At 37.3% G+C, this 22,808-nt stretch overlaps 2 protein-coding genes across 9 annotated transcripts in view; both read left to right on the top strand.

Annotated features, from left to right (window-relative positions):
* Positions 1-14,597, top strand: part of LOC120303067 (sodium channel protein type 1 subunit alpha) — a 103,843-nt gene extending 89,246 nt beyond the window's left edge. For all 8 annotated transcript variants that reach the window (XM_039332213.1, XM_039332209.1, XM_039332206.1 and 5 more), the window contains 6 exons: positions 1,856-2,137; positions 4,069-4,122; positions 4,367-4,504; positions 8,550-8,654; positions 9,242-9,512; positions 11,359-14,597. In XM_039332213.1, coding sequence (XP_039188147.1) covers positions 1,856-2,137; positions 4,069-4,122; positions 4,367-4,504; positions 8,550-8,654; positions 9,242-9,512; positions 11,359-12,524 — 2,016 coding nt within the window. In that variant the 3' untranslated portion in view covers positions 12,525-14,597. The remainder of the gene's footprint in view (positions 1-1,855; positions 2,138-4,068; positions 4,123-4,366; positions 4,505-8,549; positions 8,655-9,241; positions 9,513-11,358) is intronic.
* Positions 14,598-18,797: 4,200 nt separating this feature from the next.
* Positions 18,798-22,808, top strand: part of TTC21B (tetratricopeptide repeat domain 21B) — a 46,820-nt gene continuing 42,809 nt past the window's right edge. The window contains exons 1-3 of the mRNA XM_039332215.1: positions 18,798-18,818; positions 20,388-20,517; positions 22,219-22,329. Of these exons, the coding sequence (XP_039188149.1) occupies positions 18,798-18,818; positions 20,388-20,517; positions 22,219-22,329 (262 nt within the window). The remainder of the gene's footprint in view (positions 18,819-20,387; positions 20,518-22,218; positions 22,330-22,808) is intronic.

The raw sequence follows: 22,808 nt of genomic DNA, 5'->3' as shown, positions 1-22,808 counted from the left end.
GCAGTTTGACACCCCTGCATTAGTTTTCTTTCATTCTAATCTGGGTTCCTCAACCTTGATGATTTCCTTATGTGTGAACTTCAACTCCCAGAATCTCCCAGCCAGCATAGCCAATACTGAGAATTCTAAGAGTTGACATCCACACATTTGGAAGTTGCACAGGGTGAGAAACATCTATCTTTTCAGTATCATATAGGGTATTACATCAAAGATATATAAAATCAAAGATAGAATAAAATGTTTTTAAAACATAGTTAATTATATAGAGCCATGGTGTGCTCTATTAATAGTATAGTATTGCAGACTAATTCTGCTGACTGCCGACTGCCAGCAGATCAATTCTCACCAGCTCAAAGTTAACTCAGCCTTCCATCCTTCCGAGGTTAGTAAAATGAGGACCCAGATTGTTGAGGGCAATATGCTGACTGTAAACCACTTAGAGAGTGCTATAAAGCACTGTGAAGTGGTATATAAGTCTAAGAGCTATTACTATTGCTATAGAAAGCTGTATTTTGCTGATTCAATTGCTATCTTTGCATGTTAGACCTCATACTAAATATAAGTCACACTTGGGTCTTGCATACACAGTTCTGTTTCTTAGTTGAAACATTTGAATTATTCAAAGAGAAACCTTTTTAATTTAAAATAAAAATAAATTCCTATTAGTGTAATAAACAATAAACAGAGTGGTTCAGACTCATCTCCCTTCTCTTTCCAAACAGTAAAATTTAGTTTTATGGACAGGGATTCCAAAAGTGAAGCAATCTTTGCATATGATGTTTAACATACTTTTTAACACAGATTTTAATACTTTTTAGTTTCCCTTCCCCCTCCCCCTACAATCCTGCAGCAACTAGGGCATAAACCTTAGACTGGATTACTAAAGGTGCCAGGTTTTTCAAGGAAGGAGATTTGATCTACCAGAGGCTCCTGCAGAATCACAGATCCATTGATTCCCTCTACCCAATAGCGCTTCTCCATGAGAATAGATTTTCAGGGAGCTTTAAAATAAGGAGACAATCGGCAAAAGTAATTCCTTTTTCCTTAGCAATCCATATTTCTACTACGATTCTGCTAATACGATCTTAATATTCACCTACGTGTGTTTCTTGATAGCATTCATCCCCAATCTTTTTAATAAGTTTGAATAAGTATTATAATTAAGGAATTAGATACTATGTTATGCTGCATTTCAGTGTTTCTGGATTCTTTAATTACACCCCTATATAGATTTATGAATTTTTCACCCCTTTATTTTTTCACAAAATGTTTAATTAAAATAAACTTTTTTGCTTAATAAAGACTGGAGCTTGAAATAAACTATGTGATTACTTAGATAAGCACATGTTGCAAATGTGTCTGGCTTATTTATGCAAAGAAATCAATCTTTGTAATAAAACTGCATGGTTAAGTTCACTCCTTGAAATATATGCTGATTTTCATTTCATTTATTTAAATATTCTTAATATTTCTGTTTTTAATTTTGGAGAAAGAATACATTCAATTTTGTTATAATGGCTAAATTATTTTCTTGTTATAGTTTAGTTTTTCTATTTTCTATGAAATTTTAACACCTATTTCTTTTTAATAGATATCAAAAATCTTCATATTATTGTTAGCACTATTCATATTTTTGTTTTAATCCAGATAATTTGATTTTCTCATCTTTTGTCTTGCTGAATATATAAAAATTATTTTAAAACATTGCTCTGATAAACTCAAAATAGTATTCAGCCTTTTAGAATTTGCTTTAATTTAAAAGTAGTAAATTGTGCATTCATGCAACAGAATAATTATATCAGTTTTGCACCTATTCTTACACCGTTTTCTTTTCCTCCCGTATTTGTGTACTTAGGTGGTTGTGAATGCCCTTCTTGGAGCAATTCCATCCATCATGAACGTGCTTCTTGTTTGTCTTATATTCTGGCTGATTTTCAGCATCATGGGAGTAAACCTGTTTGCTGGCAAATTCTACCATTGTGTTAATACCACAACTGGCGAAATGTTTAAAATTGATGAAGTTGCCAATATGTCTGAGTGTGAGAATCTCATAAATGCAAATGAAACTGCCAGATGGAAAAATGTGAAAGTCAACTTTGATAACGTAGGATTTGGGTATCTTTCTTTATTGCAAGTAGTAAGTGAAAATTCTTTAAGTCTTCTTATTTATTCAGTGCACAGTAAAAAGTTTGTTTGATCAAATAAGGTGCTTGCGGTTTGATCAGATATAACATTCCTGGAATATAATTTCCCTTTTGATATCAATAATTTGATAGTCTTCTGGCTCCCCTCTTTAAACGGTCATGAACTTTCCATCTCAGTTTCAAAACATAGTAAGCCAATGCAGCTAAATTTGGAAGGAACGTCATATTCATTCATCAGGGTTGACCCTGGATTTTTGTCTACAAGATTAATCCTGCCAATACAGCTGACTGGTATAAATTAGCAAGTTATGGTCAATATGCCAGGTTATATCTACCTATTAGAGAGGTTGAAAAAAAAACTTACATTTTTCAGTTTTATAGCTCCTTTTCAGTATGAGCAATTCCAGGATTTTAATTTCTGTGCTGTGAGCATAAAATTAGCAGAAGCTAATTTTATGGTAAGGGGATATACTAATGCAACACAGCATTTTCTGATGAACTGGAAAAAATATGAATATTAATTTTGATGAATAATAGCTAAAGTTTCCCAATTCCGCAATTTTTATTCAAATGTTTTTCTCAAGCAATTACATATCATGCCCATGCTAGATAATTTAGAACTCCATCAGTCTGTGTACATAGGAACTTGCTAATTTTATCATTCTGACATCACACTGTGGGCAGAAAAAAAAAGAGTGAAATTTGCATCCATTCTTAGACTGGCATTATTCTGATCTCCCTTGTGGTCACACATTCTCATTCAACCTCAGAGCCTGCAGAGACAGCCTGTAACTTATTTAGTTTCAGAAGTTTTATCTGCAACAGAGAGGGCAGTCCAATTCAGATGTAGGTCAGAGTGTATGGGATTCTTCAATAATTTGCATTGGATCAGCAAGATTTTCCAACATGCAGAGTTTGAAATGTAGCAATTAAAGGCTTTTCTGTTAACTTGTTCATACTGCAAGATACTTGAAATGTCCTTGCCTAATAAAATGAGGTTCTCTCCTGGTAATGTCTTTATAATTTTTCAGTATCAAGAGAAGACCTATTTGTTCATCCAGAATTTCTGAAGTCCAAACCTTTCATTTAAAAACATTTATTGCTAATGAGGGTTAATTCTGTTGCTATTTTATGCTGTGTGTTTAATTCTTATGGATTATGAATTGTTCAGACAACTTTATCTTAGGGGGGGTTGAAAAAAATATCAGTTAACAAACAGATAAATAAGAAGGTAGTAAGCTAGTTTATTGCCCCATTTTCAAATCTACCATATTTTATACCTAGGCTTTGTATAATTAGTATACCAAGCATTGGGTTTTAAATGTTATTTGATCCTCACTTATTTAAAAGATGTACATTTCTAATAAGGTGAAGACAATGCAATCATTCTTTTTTATTTGTATTTGGGACCAAATTCAGGAAGTGAAATTCAATATAATAGGCCTAGTTGTAGGCCAGGCAATCATTCCTGACCTATAATGATTGCCCTGAAAACTGCAGAGAACGGGGCAGAAATGAGATCATCTTCCTTCGCTCATCCAAGAGTTTAAAAGAAAAAGAAATGTTCTTTTATTTTCTCTGAATTTATTCATGGGTTAGATATATGGTTGGGGACTGGGGAATAAGCTTTAGATGTCCCCATTGGGGTTAGTGTGGTTTAAATTCCTAGAGCAGAGGCTGGAAGAAACTAATCTTGCACAATCTGTGACTTCTTGAATCCTATGTATACGTAACCTTACTGAACACAGTGAAATTTCTATGCCAGTACACCCCTGTATCCAATTCATAGAAAGCAAAATGATAAACTCATCCCATTTGCTGGTATATATAAAATATTTCTATTGGAATATTCTGTTGTTGATACAGATTAAGATGGAAACCATTGATTGCCATCATTTATATGTTTAAATATTTTTGAATGCAGGCCACTTTTAAAGGATGGATGGATATTATGTATGCGGCAGTTGATTCAAGAAAAGTAAGTACTTTGGATTTCTTGGCTGTTGTAAAATAAGTTAGATTTTCTTTATTTGTTATTAAATATGTGAACAGAAAATCTGGTAATATTAACTAATACATGCATGTATATAAATAATGCCCTGATGTTATAAGAATTCCATAACAATCATTGTAAAGATTAGTATTAAATTAATACTAATTTGTGTGGTTTAAGCACAAAAAAAAAATTCCTGATTTTTTCTCTCTTGTTACTTATTTTGTAGGTGCGTGAACAGCCTATATATGAAGATAACCTTTATATGTATATTTACTTTGTTATCTTTATCATCTTTGGATCATTTTTTACCCTGAATTTATTTATTGGTGTCATCATAGATAACTTCAATCAACAAAAAAAGAAGATAAGTATTTATATACATATATACCCTATATTTTTCTTAAAGGTGGATTCTTGGCCTATGTGAATTGTTAAATCAGATTTATAAGTAAGTGGAGAAACCTACAAATATTCACAATTATTTGAGAGAACACATGCTTTGCAAAATTCTGAATGGTGTGAACAGTAGTATTCGAAGTCAACTTTTGAATATTCCGTTTTATCTCCTCCCTTTCTCTCACACTGGAGCCTTAATGCTTATCATAGCATTTATCAATATTATTAATACTCAAACCTTATTCGTACATCTCCCTCTCACCCCATCCCATTTTTAAATCATGGGGTTAATTTACATGAAATACTAATGTATTAAATTAAAAATAATTCAGCCATTTTCTTTAAGTGTGCTTTTTATCTGTGTTAAAATGAGAAGGAAGGATATGCCTGATCTCAAACTTAATTTGACATGGTGAACTGATATTGGAACATCTGTTCTTCTCTTCCTTGATTTGGATAAGTTAAAACAAAAAAAGGTATCACTTGCAAACACACCAACATATCCTTCACTTCCAGAACCACTCTTGCCATCTCTTCATATTAAATTAAGATAATTTTTAATTGTTTGAAAATCATTCACATTTGTGCAGAATGCAGAATTCTTATAAGATGTTATTCAAGTATGTAAAATGTTCTCCAAAGAATCAGTGTGAGGTTGACAATTCTTTTGCAAAATTTGGAACAATGGTTGGTCTCTGCAGCGATGCAAAAGATTTGAAATGGTTGTCAATCGTGTGCTTAAGAACCCATAATCAAATTAATTATCTTGATTGCTGTCATTGTATATAAGAATCATGTGCTGATGAAATCTGTTGGAATGAATGTATGACAGAAAATGCATATACTGACAAAATGAGTTCTTCAACCCAATCAACTAAATTATAACATTTCATTATTCAATTCTGATTGTAGGAGTAATTGCTTTTATTTTGGACTCAAATTTGCACTGCTTCTAGCTTAACCGTATTGCTGATAACTGAAGTATTTAGGAAGATAAATTCTTCAGCTGTTCAAAATGTTTGAATAAGAGTTTTTTTTTCACTTTAGAAATCTCGAGGAAACGCAGCAATCAGGATTCACATTGGCTGGATATTTTCGGAACCATGTTGTTGTTTTTTAAATGCTAACCTCAGAATACATTTTGTTAGAATTTAGAGTGGCACAAAATCAGTTCTGGAAATTATGGCTTGGGAGAGACTGATGTGGTTCATTTCTCCTAAGGCTGGTAGGAAAGCAGCCTTAGAAGGAAAAATCATTTGATACAGAAGGGGAAACACAAGTTTTGGGAGAGTGAAAATAGCAATAGCAATAGCATTTAGACTTATATAGCGCTCCATAGTGTTTTATAGCACTCTTTGAGCTGTTTGCAGGGTAGCATATTGCCCCAACAATCGGGGTCCTCATTTTACCAACCTGGGAAGGACCGAAGGCTGAGTCAACCTTGAGCCAGTCAGGATGGAAATCTAGGCTGTGGGCAGATTTAGCCTGCAATACTGCATTTAATCATTATGCCACCAGGGCTCTGGAAAAGTGCTAATAATTTACATAGTAAATAGCAGAGCTGAATTTTACTCCATTCTGGTAGGCACTTTACTTTCTCTACTATGTGATTAAAAAAAGAGAGGCTGTGCTCTGAGTCCAGAGGAATCTGTGAAAGCTAGAGAGTTACGTTTTCTCTGGAGTTTGTATTTTATGCAAGAACTAAGCATGAGGCACCTCTTCCATTCAGTATGTTTCATATGGTAACAGAAACCACAATTAAATACACCAAGAAGAAAAGGATAATTAAAAGCAAAATGGGAAAAGGCCTCGAACCATCCTTATCTCAATGCTATTACTTTAGTATAGCTTTAAACCTGGGTTTAAAGAACCAGCTAATCTTTCAAGATGCACAGTCCTGAATAATCACGAAAGTTCTTTCGTCCTGAACTGCCTCACTGATCTCAACAATATGTATAATATTCTCTTTCTCTGTGTGAAACTATTTTGGGGATTGTCAGAATTGTCATGACTTTCTTTGACCTGGGAGTTTTAAAAAAAAATGTTTGTAAATGTTGTATAATTCCTGTCTAGAAGCTCTAGCAAGCTTCTGGAGATCTTCCATAATGCCAGTTCTATTCTCTAGGCCTTGCTTTCCACATGAATCCAATTCTAGCCATCTCGGGTCCCCAATATGCCGTATTTGGAATTCTCATATTCATCCTTTCTGTGTTCCTAGATATTCATGCCAGTACTTTGCTTTTTCTAGAAATGATCTGACCTTTTCCACTTGTTTTCCAAATAATCTATCTCTAAATCACCTTGTCAGCTTCTGTTTCCTGCCTACACAACTTGATTTGAGCAGCTTATCTGAGTCTGCATACTCTCCAGAGTATTCTCCAATCTATTCTTACTTAGATTCATCCATACTGTAAAGTTCATTGGACATTGATTGCTCTCCAAGAACACTAATAGTAATGTGTTAATCTTTTTTAATAAATAACCCCAGATGGCACTTAATACGCCTGCATCCTATTTCCCCACAACAATTCTGGGAGATAATTTGGGCTGAGAGAGAGTGACTGTCCCAAAGTCACCCAGCCAACTTTCATGCTTAAGGAAGGTCTAGAACTCCCTGGTTCCTGATCCCCTGGTTTCTAGGCCACCTCTACACCAACCTGGGACTCAGTTCAATCATGTTGAATTATGTTCATTGTTTCAGTAAAAAAAAAAAAAAGTTTAATGGTGTTGGATTGCCAGCTATATACCCAATGTTCCTCTTTTCTCATCCAGGCTTAATATTTATAAGGCCTATGCTTATGCTTATATGTAATTTAACATGGAACAATGTTCAATGCCTTGCTTTATCTTTTCTGTTTCAAAGAGAGGCATGACAAACTGGCATAACAATATGCATAAATGATGTACTGTTATAAGACATTTCATAGCTTCTTTCATCTGTCTGGCCAACTCTAATAAGAGCTCCTATCAGAATACTCCTAAGATTCTGCTACAATAACAGGCCCAGTTTGCCTGTCAATTTAACAAGGCCCAGCAATTGGAGCTAAATTGGCCAGTGATTGGAGAGGCTAGGAGTTCCACAATCTAAGGTCATGTGTTCAACCATCTCATCTCAATGGCAGAACGCAGGGCTTTTTTTGTCATAGAATGCCCAGAACGGTGTTCCGGCACCTTTTTTGGATGGAACCTTGTAGGGTAGGCAAGGCGGGTTGTATGACGTGTGAGTTCCAGCACTTTTTTTTTTTTTAAAGAAAAAAAAAGCACTGGGCAGAAGTAAAGTAGTTCTGCTGCATAAAGACGTATGGTGATGAGCATTTGTCCATAACTGCTTAGGCCTGTTCAGAATAACAGAGTAACAGAGTTGGAAGGGACCTTGGAGGTCATCTAGACCAACCCCCTGCTTAGGCAGGAAACCCTTTACCATTTCAGAAAAATGGTTGTCCAATCTCTTCTTTAAAACTTCCAGTGTTGGAGCATCCACAACTTCTTGAGGCATGTCATTCAAGCTAAGGCACTTTCGTCCGCTCCTTGAGGCAGAGGAAAGTATCGTGACACAAAATTTCTGACCCCACTCCCTACATTTACTGTGCCATGGGAATAGGGCTCATCAGTCTCGCTGCTCCTACACATGTATAAAATATGTTTATGTCTTTAAACATAAAAAAAACCTGCCATAGGTTGTGGGGGGTTGTTTCTCCTCTTTCCCTATGAACTCTTTTATTTCCTCTATAAATTTTCCACCTCAGCCTCTAAATAAAATCTTTAATAATAACTATTGAAACAAGCTGATTATTAAGTAAATTTATTTTTCAACAAATTGTAAAAAAATAAACTGAAGTTTGAACCCGTGTTACGTTTTTTTTTACGTGGTTAGATTTGTGTAGCATTTTCATTATAAAAATAAATTAGGCCTGATGTTTATTTTTACTTTGTAATATGTTACAAGTGCATTTATATTTAAGACCTATACACAAGAATATGATTATAACCAATCTTCATCTTCATGCCATTACTTTGGAGGCCAAGACATCTTTATGACAGAAGAACAGAAAAAGTACTACAATGCCATGAAAAAATTGGGGTCAAAAAAACCTCAAAAACCCATACCTAGGCCAGGGGTAAGTAATACGATCCAGTCTACTCACAACCAAAAAGTAATTTTAAATTAAGCTAATGGTTAGAGAAAAAAGGGGAGAGAGGGCTATTTGGTTTGTTTTTTTTAATTCTCCTACTTGCATACAGGTAGTCTTCGAGTTACGACCACAATTGAGCCCAGTGTTTCTGAATGAAATATGATCTTTTTTGCCACAGTTGTTAAGTGAATCATTGCAATTGTTAAGTTAGCAACATGGTTGTTAAGCGACTCTTTCTTAATCAATCTGGTTTGCCCATTGACTTTGTCCGTGAGAAGGTCGCAAAAGATGATTACGTGACCCCAGGGCACCACAACCATCAGAAATATGAACCAGTTGCCAAGCATCTGATTTTTGATCACGTGACCGTGGGGGGATGCTGCAAAAATCATATGAAAAACGGTCATAAGTTACTTTTTCGTCACCATCATAACTTCAAATGGTCACTAAACAAACTGTTGTAAGTCAAGGACTACCTGCATTTATTAGCATCTTAGTTCAATTAAATTCTACTTAAACAAATGTGCCCCCCTTAGCCTCCATTAAATATTATTTCTTTTTCTATACTTCAGAACAAATATCAAGGCATGGTGTTTGATTTTGTGACCAAACAAGTATTTGACATCACTATTATGATTCTTATCTGCCTTAACATGATCACCATGATGGTAGAAACAGATGATCAAAGTAAACAAACAGAAGATATTCTCTACCGCATTAATTTTATATTTATTGTCCTTTTCACTGGAGAATGTGTCCTCAAACTAATTTCCCTGCGCTATTATTATTTCACAATTGGATGGAACATTTTTGACTTTGTGGTTGTCATCCTTTCTATTGTAGGTAAGAACTATTATAACAATTTAAATCTCACATCTAGCTTTTCTTGTTATTCAGTTTCCAATACATGAATTCGCTACATAAATTATTCTTATGGAACATAGAGACCTGTTATTTGAGTACTGTATTTTTTGTATATTTGTAGAAAAATGTTCATCATGATGCCTTAGGCAATGTAATCTTATCCAGGATGCAGATTTCAGGCAGGTTATTAGCTCTCAAATTATCAGATATCCATCACTTTTTTTCCTCAATGTGCTTAACCAACTAGCTGCCAACCTAGCTAAATCTGGTAGCACACTAACTGCGTGAAAAGTCGCAATCTTGAGAATACAAATCCGCTTTCTTCAAGAAGTGTTTGTTTGTCAGACCATTAATCAAACTCAAAAATGTAAGATGCAGAGATTCAGGAACACAGGATAAGATAATTTTTATAGATAATAGAAGGAGACATAATAGAATTGAAAAACCAGGAACTGCTGACTGAATCCTAGGTTCAAATCTTACATCTTTTCCCCTCCTATGTGTCCTAATGGACTGAAAGCAGTTCATTTCTCAGGGCGAAAAGTGGTTGACAGATCTGCATAATTCCTGTCAAGGATCTATTGGCCTCAAGCTCTTTCCATCTAATCTTGGTCCTTTTAGCTCTTATACTACTATTCCATGAGGCTTTCCAAGCCAATTCAGAGGGATGTGAGGCCTAAACTTTACTTCAAAAATTATGACTAAAGCATAAGAAGAAGACCCTTCATATTGGCCAACTACCAGTATTTTGTTCCCATTACACATAAGAGTTTTTACATTAGCTAACCTCATAGTCTTAATCTTTGGCTCTTTTGAAAGGGAGATTCAGTGCTGCCTCTGTGTAAGATGGTCTGCCTTGGAGGAAATTAAATCACTAAAAGTCTTTGTTGCCCCTTTTATTTAAATTGCCACATAGATTTAATTATGCCTCATATAACAATGAGGCACAGCAAAACAAATGCCTTATTCTTCTTCTCTTCCAAGACACTTCATAGATAATAGTGAAAAGGGTAACTAAATTCTATTCACCCAGCCTTACTGTTCATCATAAGATGAATTTTACAGTCTCATGATCCTTGAGGACTGAATTCTAAAAATATAATTTTATGTTAGTATCTTTATCACAAACATTTTATACACTTTTGGGAGAGTTTACAAGGCTTAAATTAAAATGCATAAACATCATCTAGATAATTAATAGATGTTAATAGTCTAGCTATTGAACAATATAAAAACAAAAAAATAAAATATTGACAAATCTAACTATTTAAAACTAAATAACCAAATTACAAAACTACTTTGTAAATAAAATGTTAATGTACCCAACATATTAATTTATTGAACTATTGAGCGAGTACATTTGTGTGTAGGTGAATTACACTTTTGACCAGTTTTTAATAAATATGAACATCTAGTATTTTCATGTACATGTTGAATAACGTAGCATAAAAGATAAGATGGAGCTTGGCGCAGTAATAGCCTGCAGACCAAATGCTATCAGGAGAGCAGAAGTCATTATTTTTAATACTGGATTTACATTGTCATAAGTTAGAGTCTTCCAAACTCCAACTTCCAGCATAATCTAGAAGAATGCCATGGTCGATAGTCTCAAATATCTCTGAGATTATCCAGGACTAAGGGGCACAATTACTTACCCATTTTTCCACCAGGGCAGTTATCAAGGCTTGCTTCTATCCCCAAACCAAACTGGAATCCAAACTTTTTGTAAATTTAAGTCATCTTTTGCAAGGAGTTTCCAATAAGAGAAGGTAAGGTTTTGATGTTGATAAACAAAATCCTAACTATTTTGTTTAATTTTTAACAGGTATGTTTTTGGCAGAGATCATTGAGAAATATTTTGTGTCCCCCACCTTGTTCCGAGTAATTCGACTTGCCAGAATAGGTCGAATCCTGCGTCTAATCAAGGGGGCAAAGGGAATCCGCACTCTGCTCTTTGCCTTGATGATGTCTCTCCCTGCCTTGTTCAACATTGGTCTCCTCCTTTTCCTGGTCATGTTCATCTATGCTATATTTGGAATGTCCAACTTTGCCTATGTAAAGAGAGAAGTTGGCATTGATGACATGTTCAACTTTGAAACTTTTGGCAACAGCATGATCTGCCTCTTTATGATCACCACCTCTGCTGGCTGGGATGGCCTGCTAGCACCCATCCTGAACAGCGGGCCTCCAGACTGCGACCCTAAAAAAGATCACCCAGGAAGTTCTGTCAAAGGAGACTGTGGCAATCCTTCGGTTGGGATTTTCTTCTTTGTCAGTTACATTATCATCTCATTTTTAGTTGTAGTAAACATGTATATTGCTGTCATTTTGGAGAACTTTGGTGTGGCAACTGAAGAAAGTGCTGAGCCTTTGAGCGAGGATGATTTTGAGATGTTTTATGAGGTCTGGGAAAAGTTTGACCCAGATGCTACACAGTTTATGGAATTTGAGAAACTTTCAGAGTTTGCAGCTGCTCTGGAGCCTCCTCTTCACTTACCTAAACCAAACAAGGTTCAACTTATTGCAATGGACCTGCCCATGGTAAATGGTGACAGAATTCACTGCCTCGATATATTGTTTGCTTTCACCAAACGTGTTCTGGGGGAAAGCGGAGAGATGGATGCTCTCCGCATTCAGATGGAAGACCGCTTCATGCAGTCAAATCCATCCAAAGCCTCCTATGAGCCCATCACAACTACCTTAAAAAGGAAACAAGAGGAGCTATCGGCTGTCATCATCCAACGAGCTTACAGACGTTATCGTCTGACACAAACAATAAAGCAAGCTTCATTTTTATATAATAAAAATAAAATCGAAGGAGGGGCTAGCCAACGTATTAAAGACGAATTCCTCGTTGACAAAATAAATGAAAACTCTTACACAGATATGACCATGTCAACAGCTATCTGTCCACCATCCTATGATCGTGTAACCAAGCCAGTTGAAGAAAAACATGAAAAAGAAGGCAAAGATGTACAAAAGAAAAAATAAAAATCTCTTTGATTGGGTGACTAATTGTTTACAGCCTGTGTGAGTAATGTAGTTGTGTCAACAGAACTCCTCCAGGTGGTCTATGCCAAACAGACAGTTTTTACAAATGTACTGTATTCCTAAGGTCAGTGCCTCTAACACGACAGCAACCCCTTATCAAAATACAACTGTAAAATGTAGAAAGAATGACAGGAGGTTACTGTTTTTATTACCAGCTGACAGTGCTGAAGAGGAGAGAGAAATGGCTGATTAGACTGTAGGGACCAGTAAAAGGAGTTGAGGGGAAAAAAAACTTAACTTTTCTTTGATGTGTATGTGTGTGTATGAATGTGTGTGTGTGTGTGTGTGTGTTTAAGCATACAACTCTTAGTACAGTCAATGTAATCTACTGTTTGCATTTCAACTGCCATATTTGTCATCTTTTTACAAAATCTGGGTTGGTGGATTCACCCTTTTCTTTGTTTCTATTCACACATTGTGACTATTTTTGTAAATGGGGTTTATGTTGGGAAAGGGGGTAAGTAGTAAATTACCAGTATGAGGCCCAGGTGTTCTATGTTATGACTCTCTTATATGCACACCAAAATGATTTGCATGGAGGCATGCTGCACTTCTCAATCATGCATGGTGGGAAAAGCATTTGGTTAGGAAAAGCAACAGGTCTTTGACAACTCTGTTAACCCTGAAGGAATGTTCCATGTTGAGGTGCTTAACCAACAATAAACCAAATGGATTATTTTTGCACAGACAATTAAATCTCACAAGAACTGGAGTTGGAAATTACTGGTTTTATGTCTTGGTTGTTTGTCTTATTTTGTGTGGCGTCACTTAAATCAGTGTGACCTCCAACCATCCTCTCTTCCCCACCAGTCCTGAACAGACCCCCAATTCCATTATAATATGTTTACTTGTTTTTCTCCTGCAATATTGTTTAGCCATCTTCAGCTCTCAGCAGGGTTGCCAACATGTGTGTCTAATGAAGAGCCCTCTGTTGTGTAAATAGTCCTTTACTTGTGGTGCACGTTTGAGCAAATGAATAATGATCCGAGCACATTATGTACGTACCACAATAAGTTTAGTGTGCAAGCTTTCAGCAGGTAAAACGATGTATTCTGTACCATTATAGGTAGTTTGGATTCAATCAATGCATGTTTATATTGCCTACGCTTCTCTTCTTTAGACTGGCCAGAATCTTAAATACAGGGAGCCGAATGTCAGCGGTAAAGTGAAAAAAAGAGTTCAACAAGACCTCATTCCCTCCTATCATTAAGCAATATTGGAGAGATTTTTTTTTCTTTTGTTTGACATTTTAACATTTTAAGTAAACAAACCCAATGTATAGCCAAACTGTACAGAGTATACTGCAAATGCCTAAACCTATTGAAAATAATGTGGGTAGAATTTTATAAGGAAATATAAATATTGTAAAGATCAAGTTGTGTTATTTTTGAGCATTATGTACATAAAATAAGAAAGAATTTTATCTTCAGGTTGATATTGCAGCCTTTTAAGTTAGATTCTTTCCATAGCACTTTTTTCATGAAAGAATATCAGAAAACAAGAAATGAAGAAGAGACGGGTAATTGTAGCTTTCTGCTTTTTAAATTGTATTTGCTAATATTTTCAAGATGCAATAATTCAATGATTTGTGAAAGAAATATCCCAATTTTGCTAGCTTCCAAACAGCTATTCTTTGCTGTAAGAAAAGGATATAAGATTTGGTTTAATTTTTTAGCTGTGCCTGCATCAGAAAATGTAGCATTTTTTTCTCAGAAACACAATGTTTTTCCTGGAATTATTTAATGCTAACTGTATATTTATTTGATTCCATGCTTTAGAATCATTGCTAATATATCGGTATTTTTTCACAGAAAAGAATATCAAAATTATATAACCAAATACATCTGGAAATTTTATGTTTCTTATATATGTTAAATATAGATGCTTTCTTTTAATAAACTATCAACTTATTGTATTGTTGAATTGCATGCAGGAAATGCTACTAATATTCTCAGTAATGTTATACATAATTACCAATGTGCAAAAATAATAAAGATTACTTTTTTATTGTAATTTCCTTGGTTATTTTTCATCTCTAAAAATAAAATGGAATTCAATCTCTGTCCTAAATAAGAATGTAACTAAAATGTTAATAAGCATACTTATAGGGAAGAAAGTTCCATCGATATTATAAAGTTTGCTATGAAAGAGGAGAACATAGAAATTGCATGGCAGCATTTGGTGTCATGGATGTGGTTCTCTCAATCCAACTCTAGAGAGGATGTATTCAGTTTTCACAGATCATGATCATCATTTCAAGCATGAAACAGTCCCAGGCCATCACTTACTTGCTCCAAGATGGAAAGCTATATCATCACTGGGCATCCCCAAGGTCCTCTATTTGTGCCTGTGGATACCAGCCTATCCAAGGGACTTCTTGGCATCCACCAAGCTGTCTGCCCCACCTAATCTTTCAGTTTTAAATGCTCTTATAAATGGAAAGCTGATCTCAAAAATATCTTTGAAAATAAAGGCGGAAGGTGCTTGCATATGTGCACAATTTAGAAGTAATCCTACTTTCTTCCCAGGAATAAGTAAATTCAGACAAGAATTAAAAGCATATGATGTAGTGAGAAGGGCCACCACTTTTATCTTCTGAAAAATCCATGTATCCTTGAACATCATGAGCTGTGGTTTTGAGCCATCAGCCAAAAACACAAAAAAATTATATCAACTTGAGTATGGATCTTGCAATGTACATTTGGAGAATTGGGACTAATGTGTCAAAATGTATTAGAATGAATGTAACGGTGCATTATATCTAAGGCCAATGTATTAGTTTAGTAAATGTCTTTCTTGCCATCATATATTTTGTACCTGTTCCGTTGAATTATCTGTTATTTTACTTGGCCACACTTAATTAAATACATAACGGAAATGTGTAATTCATGTGCAATATAGGAAAGTGATTTTTAGAAAAATGGTAATTTGGTTTGAAAACCACAATTGCTGTCGGACAGCTGGAAATTATATGTATGCATTGGAAGCTAGTTCAGTTTATTTGCCAAAATATGAACAGCTACTTTATGGCCGCCTGAAGGTAGTGATTCCATATATTGGTATTTTATATATATCATATATTGATATTATTCAGCATACTGTACAGATAGTCCTCAACTTATACCCATTCATTTAGTGACTGTTCAAAGTTACAACAGGACTGAAAAAAGACTTAATGACTGGCTTTCATACAACTGTTGTAGCATCCCCATGGTCATATGATCAAAATTCGGACACTTGGCAACTGGCATGTATTTATGACGGTGGTTCTCAACCTTTTTAATGCCGCGACCCCCAACTGGTCGTAAGTCGAGGACTACTCAACTGGTGCAGCACCGTTTGCAGAATGGGACTTTTGGCGGGCTCAGCAGGGCAGAGACAGCCTGGACAATTCCTATTGGCTTTTGAAAGCCAATAGAATAAAAGGGAGTAGCACAGCTAAGGAAAGGGGGGAAAAATGGTGGACTGCGTTGTTTGGCGACCCCCGTGAAATGGTCATTCAACCCCAAATGGGGTCCCGACCCACAGGTTGAGAACCACTGATTTATGATAATTGCAAAAGTAGGTTTACAAATGAACAGCAATGTAAGTTTTTGTTGCTATCATATGATCTAAATGTTGTCATTGGTGACTAAGGCTTCCAAAGGAAACAAGAAAACAGGGTTCCCAATTCCCACTCTTTCAAATCTTTGAAGGACCCATTTGTCATATATTTATAAAAATCCAATGTGAAGGTAGTAGTAATAATAATAATAATAATAATAAAGTTGGAAGGGACCTTGGAGGTCATCTAGTCCAACCCCCTGTTCAGGAGGAAACCCTATACCATTTCAGACAAATGGCTGTCCAGTCTCTTCTTAAAAACTTCCAGCGTTGGAGCATTTACCACTTCTGGAGGCAGGTTGTTCCACTGGTTAATTGTTCTAACTGTCAGGAAGTTTCTCCTTAGTTCTAAGTTGCTTCTCTTCTTGATTAGTTTCCATCCATTGCTTCTTGTCCTGCCTTCAGGTGCTTTGGAAAATAGCTTGACTCCCTCTTCTTCGTGGCAGCCCCTGAGATATTGGAACACTGCTATCTTGTCCCCCCTCGTCCTTCTCTTCATTAAACGAGACATACCCAATTCCAGCAACCGTTCCTTATATGCTTTAGCCTCCTGTCCCCTAATCATCTTTGTTTCTCTTCTCTGTACTCTTTCTAAAGTCTCAACATATTTTTTACATTGTGGTGACCAAAACTGGATGCAGTATTCCAAGTGTGGCCTTATCAAGGGATTGTAAAGTGGTATTAAAACTTCACATGATCTTGATTCTAGCCCTCTGTTAATGCAGCCTAGCACTGTGTTGGCTTTTTTGGCAGCTGGAGCACACTGCTGGCTCATATTTAAGTGATTGTCTACTTACTAGGACTCCGAGATCCCTGTCACAGTTACTACTGTTGAGCAAGGAACCAAGGTATTAGTGTACCTCATGCTATTTTCAGAGGTTATATGATCACCATTTGCGACCTTCCCAGCTAGCTGCTGATAAGCAAAGTCAATGAAAGAAGTAGATTTACTTAACAATTGTATGATTCACTTAACAATTACAGTGATTCACTCAACAACTATGGCAAAAAAGCTAAAGTGGGGCACAACCTATTTAATCCCTACTTTGCTTAACAATGAAAAGTTTGGATTCAACTGTGGTCATAGGTTGAGGACTACCTATCCTAGAACTGTGGAAATCACAATGATTAAGTTAGGACTTTTAAAAAAATGCTGTAAAGCGGACATGTCAAACTCATGACGTCGCACAACATATTGGAGCTTTTTCGCCATTGTTGGCAATAGGGTGGGCGTGGTTTCCCAATGATGCGTCCAGCCCACAGGCCGGCAGTTTGACACCCCTGCTGTAAAGAATGGGTAAAAAATTGCAAATTAAATATAATTTTTGTTTAATCAGATACATCTGAGGAATTATCCCTTTTTAAAGATTTTCTTGAGCAAACAAAAATATTTCCATAATGATTCAGGGGAAAAAAAAGGAAAATACTGCACTAAGTATAAATTAGAACAGTTTCATTCCTTGATGATGGTTTCTTTTCAGGGTGGAAAGTCTAGTTCTGGACCTCATGCAGCAGGAGTTCTGTTCTGCCCAAAAAATAGATGTCTCTCAATTGAAAATAAGGTTTCGGGGAGGGGAGTCATTTTTATTTTCTATGTCCATGGTTCTTGTTTTTCTCTGCTAAGGAACACATTGTCATGAGCCAGAATTATGTCCATTAATTAAATTAAACAGAGTAATTTCCCCATTACAGCTCCTATGTTTATTATAAAATTACAGTGTATGTTGGTCAACACTGTGAGGCAAATTTGAAGAATATGTTATATGCTTTGGGGTGGAGGGGGGAGGAGAAAGACACCTGCTCCAGTGCAGGAGAGGACATCTGCTCATAACTCAGGACCTTCCTGTTCACACCAGCCTTCTACAATTTGATGTCATCTAGGGATAAATCGTCAGGGAGAAAAGCTGTGTGGCTGCTAAGAATCGACAACGACTTGAGGGAGCATAATCAATCAACTTGGATGCAGCGCCCCCTCTTAGGCAAGAAAAGGGTAGGACATCCTGCAATTCTTACATATTTTGGCTTTAAAAACAGTACTTTGGAAAACGCCCAAGAAATCAACCAAGGTCACTAGGTTAGCACTTTTTAAAAAGCGTCTTCTTTGGGCACACGCACCCAACGGAATAAGCTCCACCAGGCGAGGGTTAGGATCCAGCGCAAGAGGTCGAGAACCCTGGGAAGGGCTGTGAGGAAGACTCCACTCCGTTCTGTTTCGCTGCGCATTATCGGGGGGCGCGATTGAGCGAATCTGGTTCGTACCGAATGGGCTCGGAGGGCTTTTCACGGCTTCGAGGCAGCCGATCTCCGTGCAGGGACAGCGCCAACCCATTAAACCTCTGTAGAGGGAGCTCGCCTTTCTTCAGTCCCCTCGTTCCCACGCCTTTGGGCTGCGGGCTGCAAAAACCGTGGGAGGCACCGAACTCCAGTCCGCTGAAAGGCGCCGCAGGGCGGCGGAACTTCGAGAGGAGGGGAGGAGTTGCAGCCACCCGCCTCTCCCGCGATTCAAAGGCGAAGCGTCGCTCCCAGCTTTAAGCTCCACCTTTCACTGACGTTTTGGGGCCATCCTGTTGCACTGGCAACGGGTGTTGCTACCGCTTGGTTTCAGCAGCCATGGATTCTTCCTTCCTGCAGGTTTGTTGGAAACGCTGCTCCTTCCTTCTCCTTTCCTTTCCTTTCCTTTCCTTCCTTCCTTCCTTCCTTCCTTCCTTCCTTCCTTCCACCGCGCAGCGATCGCTGGTCCTCACTTTCTCGCCCCGCGTCTCCTTTCTCCGTTCTGGAAATGGCAGCCCCGTTTTCTAGCGCTTCTCCTCCTCCTCCTTCTGTGTTCCTCCTTCGTGTGGAAGGAGGCTAAGTTCCGGGAAAACTACGCCGGCTGGAGCTGGGCGAAGAAGGCCGGGCTCCCCTTCCCCGGTGTTTCTGCAAAGCCCTTGCGGTTTTGCGTAGAGGAGCGGAACCGCTTCCCGCAGGGTTGGCCTCGGCTCCCGTTTCGGACAACAAACAGAAGAGCTTTGCTCTTTTTCTCCAGAGCCTTTGAAATTGTTTCTCTCCCCCCCCCCCTTCGCTATTCTGCCTTAAAATCACGTTTGCCTCCTGATCAGGTTTGGACAGCTCTGATTTTTGTAAGAAAGCTGAGTGTAAACGTGAGCCCAGCCCCTTCGACACGAGCATAGGCATCTTCTTTAAACACTGACTAGACGCAGGGGTAGGCAACCTTGGCTCTTTTATGTCTCGTGGACATAGCTGGCTCAGGAATTCTGGGAGTTGAAGTCTACGAGTCGTAAAAGAGCCAAGCTTGCCTACCCCTGGACTAGAGCACTCCTTCCCTCTCAGCTACCTTGGAACTACGACTCCCAGAATTCCTGGCTAAAATTCTGAAAGTTGTCATGCCAGTACATCCGAAGAGCGAAATCGGCTGGGCTCAAGAAGCAGCAATTGCAATTTGGGGTGTGTGTGTGTGTATGTGTGTGAATTTGAAGGCAGCTGAACATGAAAAAAAAAAAAAATCCGCATTGCTTCTGCTTGCGTCTGAACTGTTTTTGGAAGCTGATGCCGACATACTTATTGGTCGTTTCATGTGTTTTTCTTGGGAAAAGGCATCTTTCCTAGAGCAGTCATAAGGTATAGAATTGTGTGAATGCTTCGCTTTTGCGAAGAATGCATGTGCAAAATACAAACTGTGATGGGTATTTATAATGCAGATGATGTGAAATGCCAGAGAAACAAATGGCAATCAGTCAAGACTCGCTTCTCCCTTACACCATCCTTTTGTAAGCTGTCCTTCAAATGTGCTGAAATAACACAACTCCCAACTCCCAGTGTTTCAAGGTATTGGACTGGGACTGGAGAGATGCAGGTTCAAATCCCTACTCAAGATTCTCAACCTTTAAAAAATACATGATAACACTAAATCAACCAGCCACTCAGATAAATTTTACAGGAATCATTAAATACTTGAATCCTGCAGGAAACCAGAAGACGAGGCACCATCTGGATAAATTCTTTCTTTGCTTGAGGATTCTGCTGTTGCAGCATCTTGGGGAAGCGCACCAGCTTGGGGAAAAAAACTACCAAAAAAAAAAAAAAAACCCTGCAAAAGAGATTGTCAGATTTTGGAAGTAACTCTCCTAAATCCTTTCTCTGTTTTACAAATAGTGATTCCCCTGCTTGCTTGTGTAAATCCAAGTCTTGATTTCCTTTCAGGCTTTAATTAATTACTACTGTCAGGAAGGCTATTTTCGTCATGTTCAGACTATTGCCAATGAAGGCTTGAAGACATTTGGCAATGACCCAGTGTTTATTTTCTACCGTTCTTATGGCATTTTGATGGAAGGTAATTCTTTACTTTATATACTTTCACACTTGCTTATTCATCTGATAATGAAGGCTTACTAAGAAGTAAATGTCATTGTATTTCATGGGCCTTCCTTTCAGGAAGGGGCATATAGGATTGCAGTCATAAATCATCTCATTTACTTCTATATATTAAAAGTTTCTGTAAGTAAATCTTTTGGGTCTACAGTCAAACATGCATGCCTCTATTTCTGCCTGGTAAACAGTTTAGGGAGAGCTGGGTCAGTGGTGGGATTCAAATATGTGAACAACCGGTTCTGTGTGTGTGGATGCTGCTTCCAGAAGTCCATTCTGGGCCTGGGCAAAAAAAATTAGCTACCGGTTCTGCCGAACTGGTGTGAACTGCTTGAATCCCAACACTGGATTGGGTCCTGGCTGCTGCAGAACCTCAGCCCTTGGTAATGCTGGATGGGTAAAGGTAGCACTAGCAGATTTGGGCAGAAAAATTTGGGAACACTAACAGATGTCAGAAAAGAATCACAGAAAAATCCAGCTAGCTGTAATCTCTTGTGGATGTTTAATTTTTGCAGCTCAAACCTGGTAGTCCTAGGCAGACAAAAGTTGGAACTCAACATTTGAAGTCCCATATGGTCCGCCCTGCAATTTCTGTTGCAAAGGAAAAGAATTATTGATTTGTTACCCTTGTAATTTGTTTCTTTAAATAAACTCTTTTAGGGTCATTTGGGCAATTCATGGTTTTCTAGGCAACCAAGAGAGTTACCTTGGGTGTTTGAAAGGTTGAATGTGAGGGTTTTGTTTTAAATCTCCAAACCCAATATTTAGTCCAATTAATTAATTTGTGGGTTTTGTTTTAAATCTCCAAACCCAATATTTAGTCCAATTAATTAATTTGTGTCTTTGTGTGAAAATTAGTGTTTCATAAATTTATGAATGGATGCCAATTGCAAATGCAATATTATATAATGTTGATGCTATTCAAGAAATTATATGAAGTTACTTGTAAGATGAGAAATATATGCGATCAGATTTTTTTTTTTTTTGTAATCTCCTCTTCACATAATTGTCTTGTGTATACATAAAGCACTGCATATTTTTCTGTGACTACTGGTATACAGATAATGCTCATTTAACAACCACAGTTGGGACTGAAATTTTGGCCATAGGTTGTTGTGGTCATTAAATGGGTTACTGTATGACTTGACTCAATTTTATGACCATTCTTATTTCATAATGTGAGTCACCACAATCATGAAGTGAATCCCATGGTCATTAAATGAATCCATTCTCTTGAATGAGCATTTTGGAAATTATGTTACAACCAGTCACAAATATGAGCCAGTTGCCAAGCACCAGAAATGTGATCACATGTCTGCAGAATCTTTGTGAGATAGACAGAACTTTGAGGATGGGTCGTAAGTAACTTTTTTTGAGCTTGTCGTAACTTTGAACAGTCATTAAGCATCCAGTCATTGAGCGAGGACTACCTGTGTGGTCTTTTTGTATCTCCTTTTTATGTTTTTGGTATTAAGTGATCATTTTTGTAAATACATAAATTGTTTACATAATCAACAAAGTAAGCTTTAAGAGGCACTTTGCACACACACGCTAACATGTTCATGAATGCTCACTACAGCATTACATTGAAGGAGGCATAGTGGGGAAGCCAAAATGCTGCTACACAAATGAATGCAACTTACCCTTACTGATTTTGTTCTCCTAGGGCACACCCAGGAAGCTCTTCTCAGTCTTGAATCCATTAAAACCAAACAAGAGGTTTCCTTGTGCACAGTGATGGCAATGATCTATGCCCATAAAAAAAGTCCAAACCCAGGTAGTGTCTCATTTATTTTTACCCAGAAAAGTTTTATACTTGTACATGGTGAATTGTAATAACATTATTTCTCCATTTTCATATGAAGGTACAGATGGAACTCGGCTACAAAAGAGATGTTTACACCTCCCTGTCCCGATGCGATTCTTGCAGCCACCAACCATGCATTCTTCTATCAAGGCACTCCTTCCCTGACCTCTCCCACGCCATTATTATTTTATCTTTTTCAGTTATCACAAAGTTCAGGAGTGCTGATTAGTTGCCTCACCATTTTTGCCATTCTTTTATGATCTCTTGTAAACATGATTTTCCAATCAATATAGCAAATGTCTTTGCAACCCTGCATCTTAGAAACTAAGTCTCTCTGACCTCCAATAGCTTCCAGTTGTCTTTGCAAACTTGAAGAAAAATGGATCTTTTCTTTATGAAGTCCAGACTCACACAGTATAGGAGCAAAGCTTATATTTCACGCATGAGTT

Source organism: Crotalus tigris, unplaced genomic scaffold (assembly GCF_016545835.1).
Source record: "Crotalus tigris isolate CLP2741 ecotype Arizona unplaced genomic scaffold, ASM1654583v1 scf7180000024454.734221, whole genome shotgun sequence".
NCBI lineage: Eukaryota > Metazoa > Chordata > Lepidosauria > Squamata > Viperidae > Crotalus > Crotalus tigris.
The sequence above is the reverse complement of the archived record's forward strand: the minus strand, read 5'-3'. Positions and strand labels throughout refer to the sequence as shown.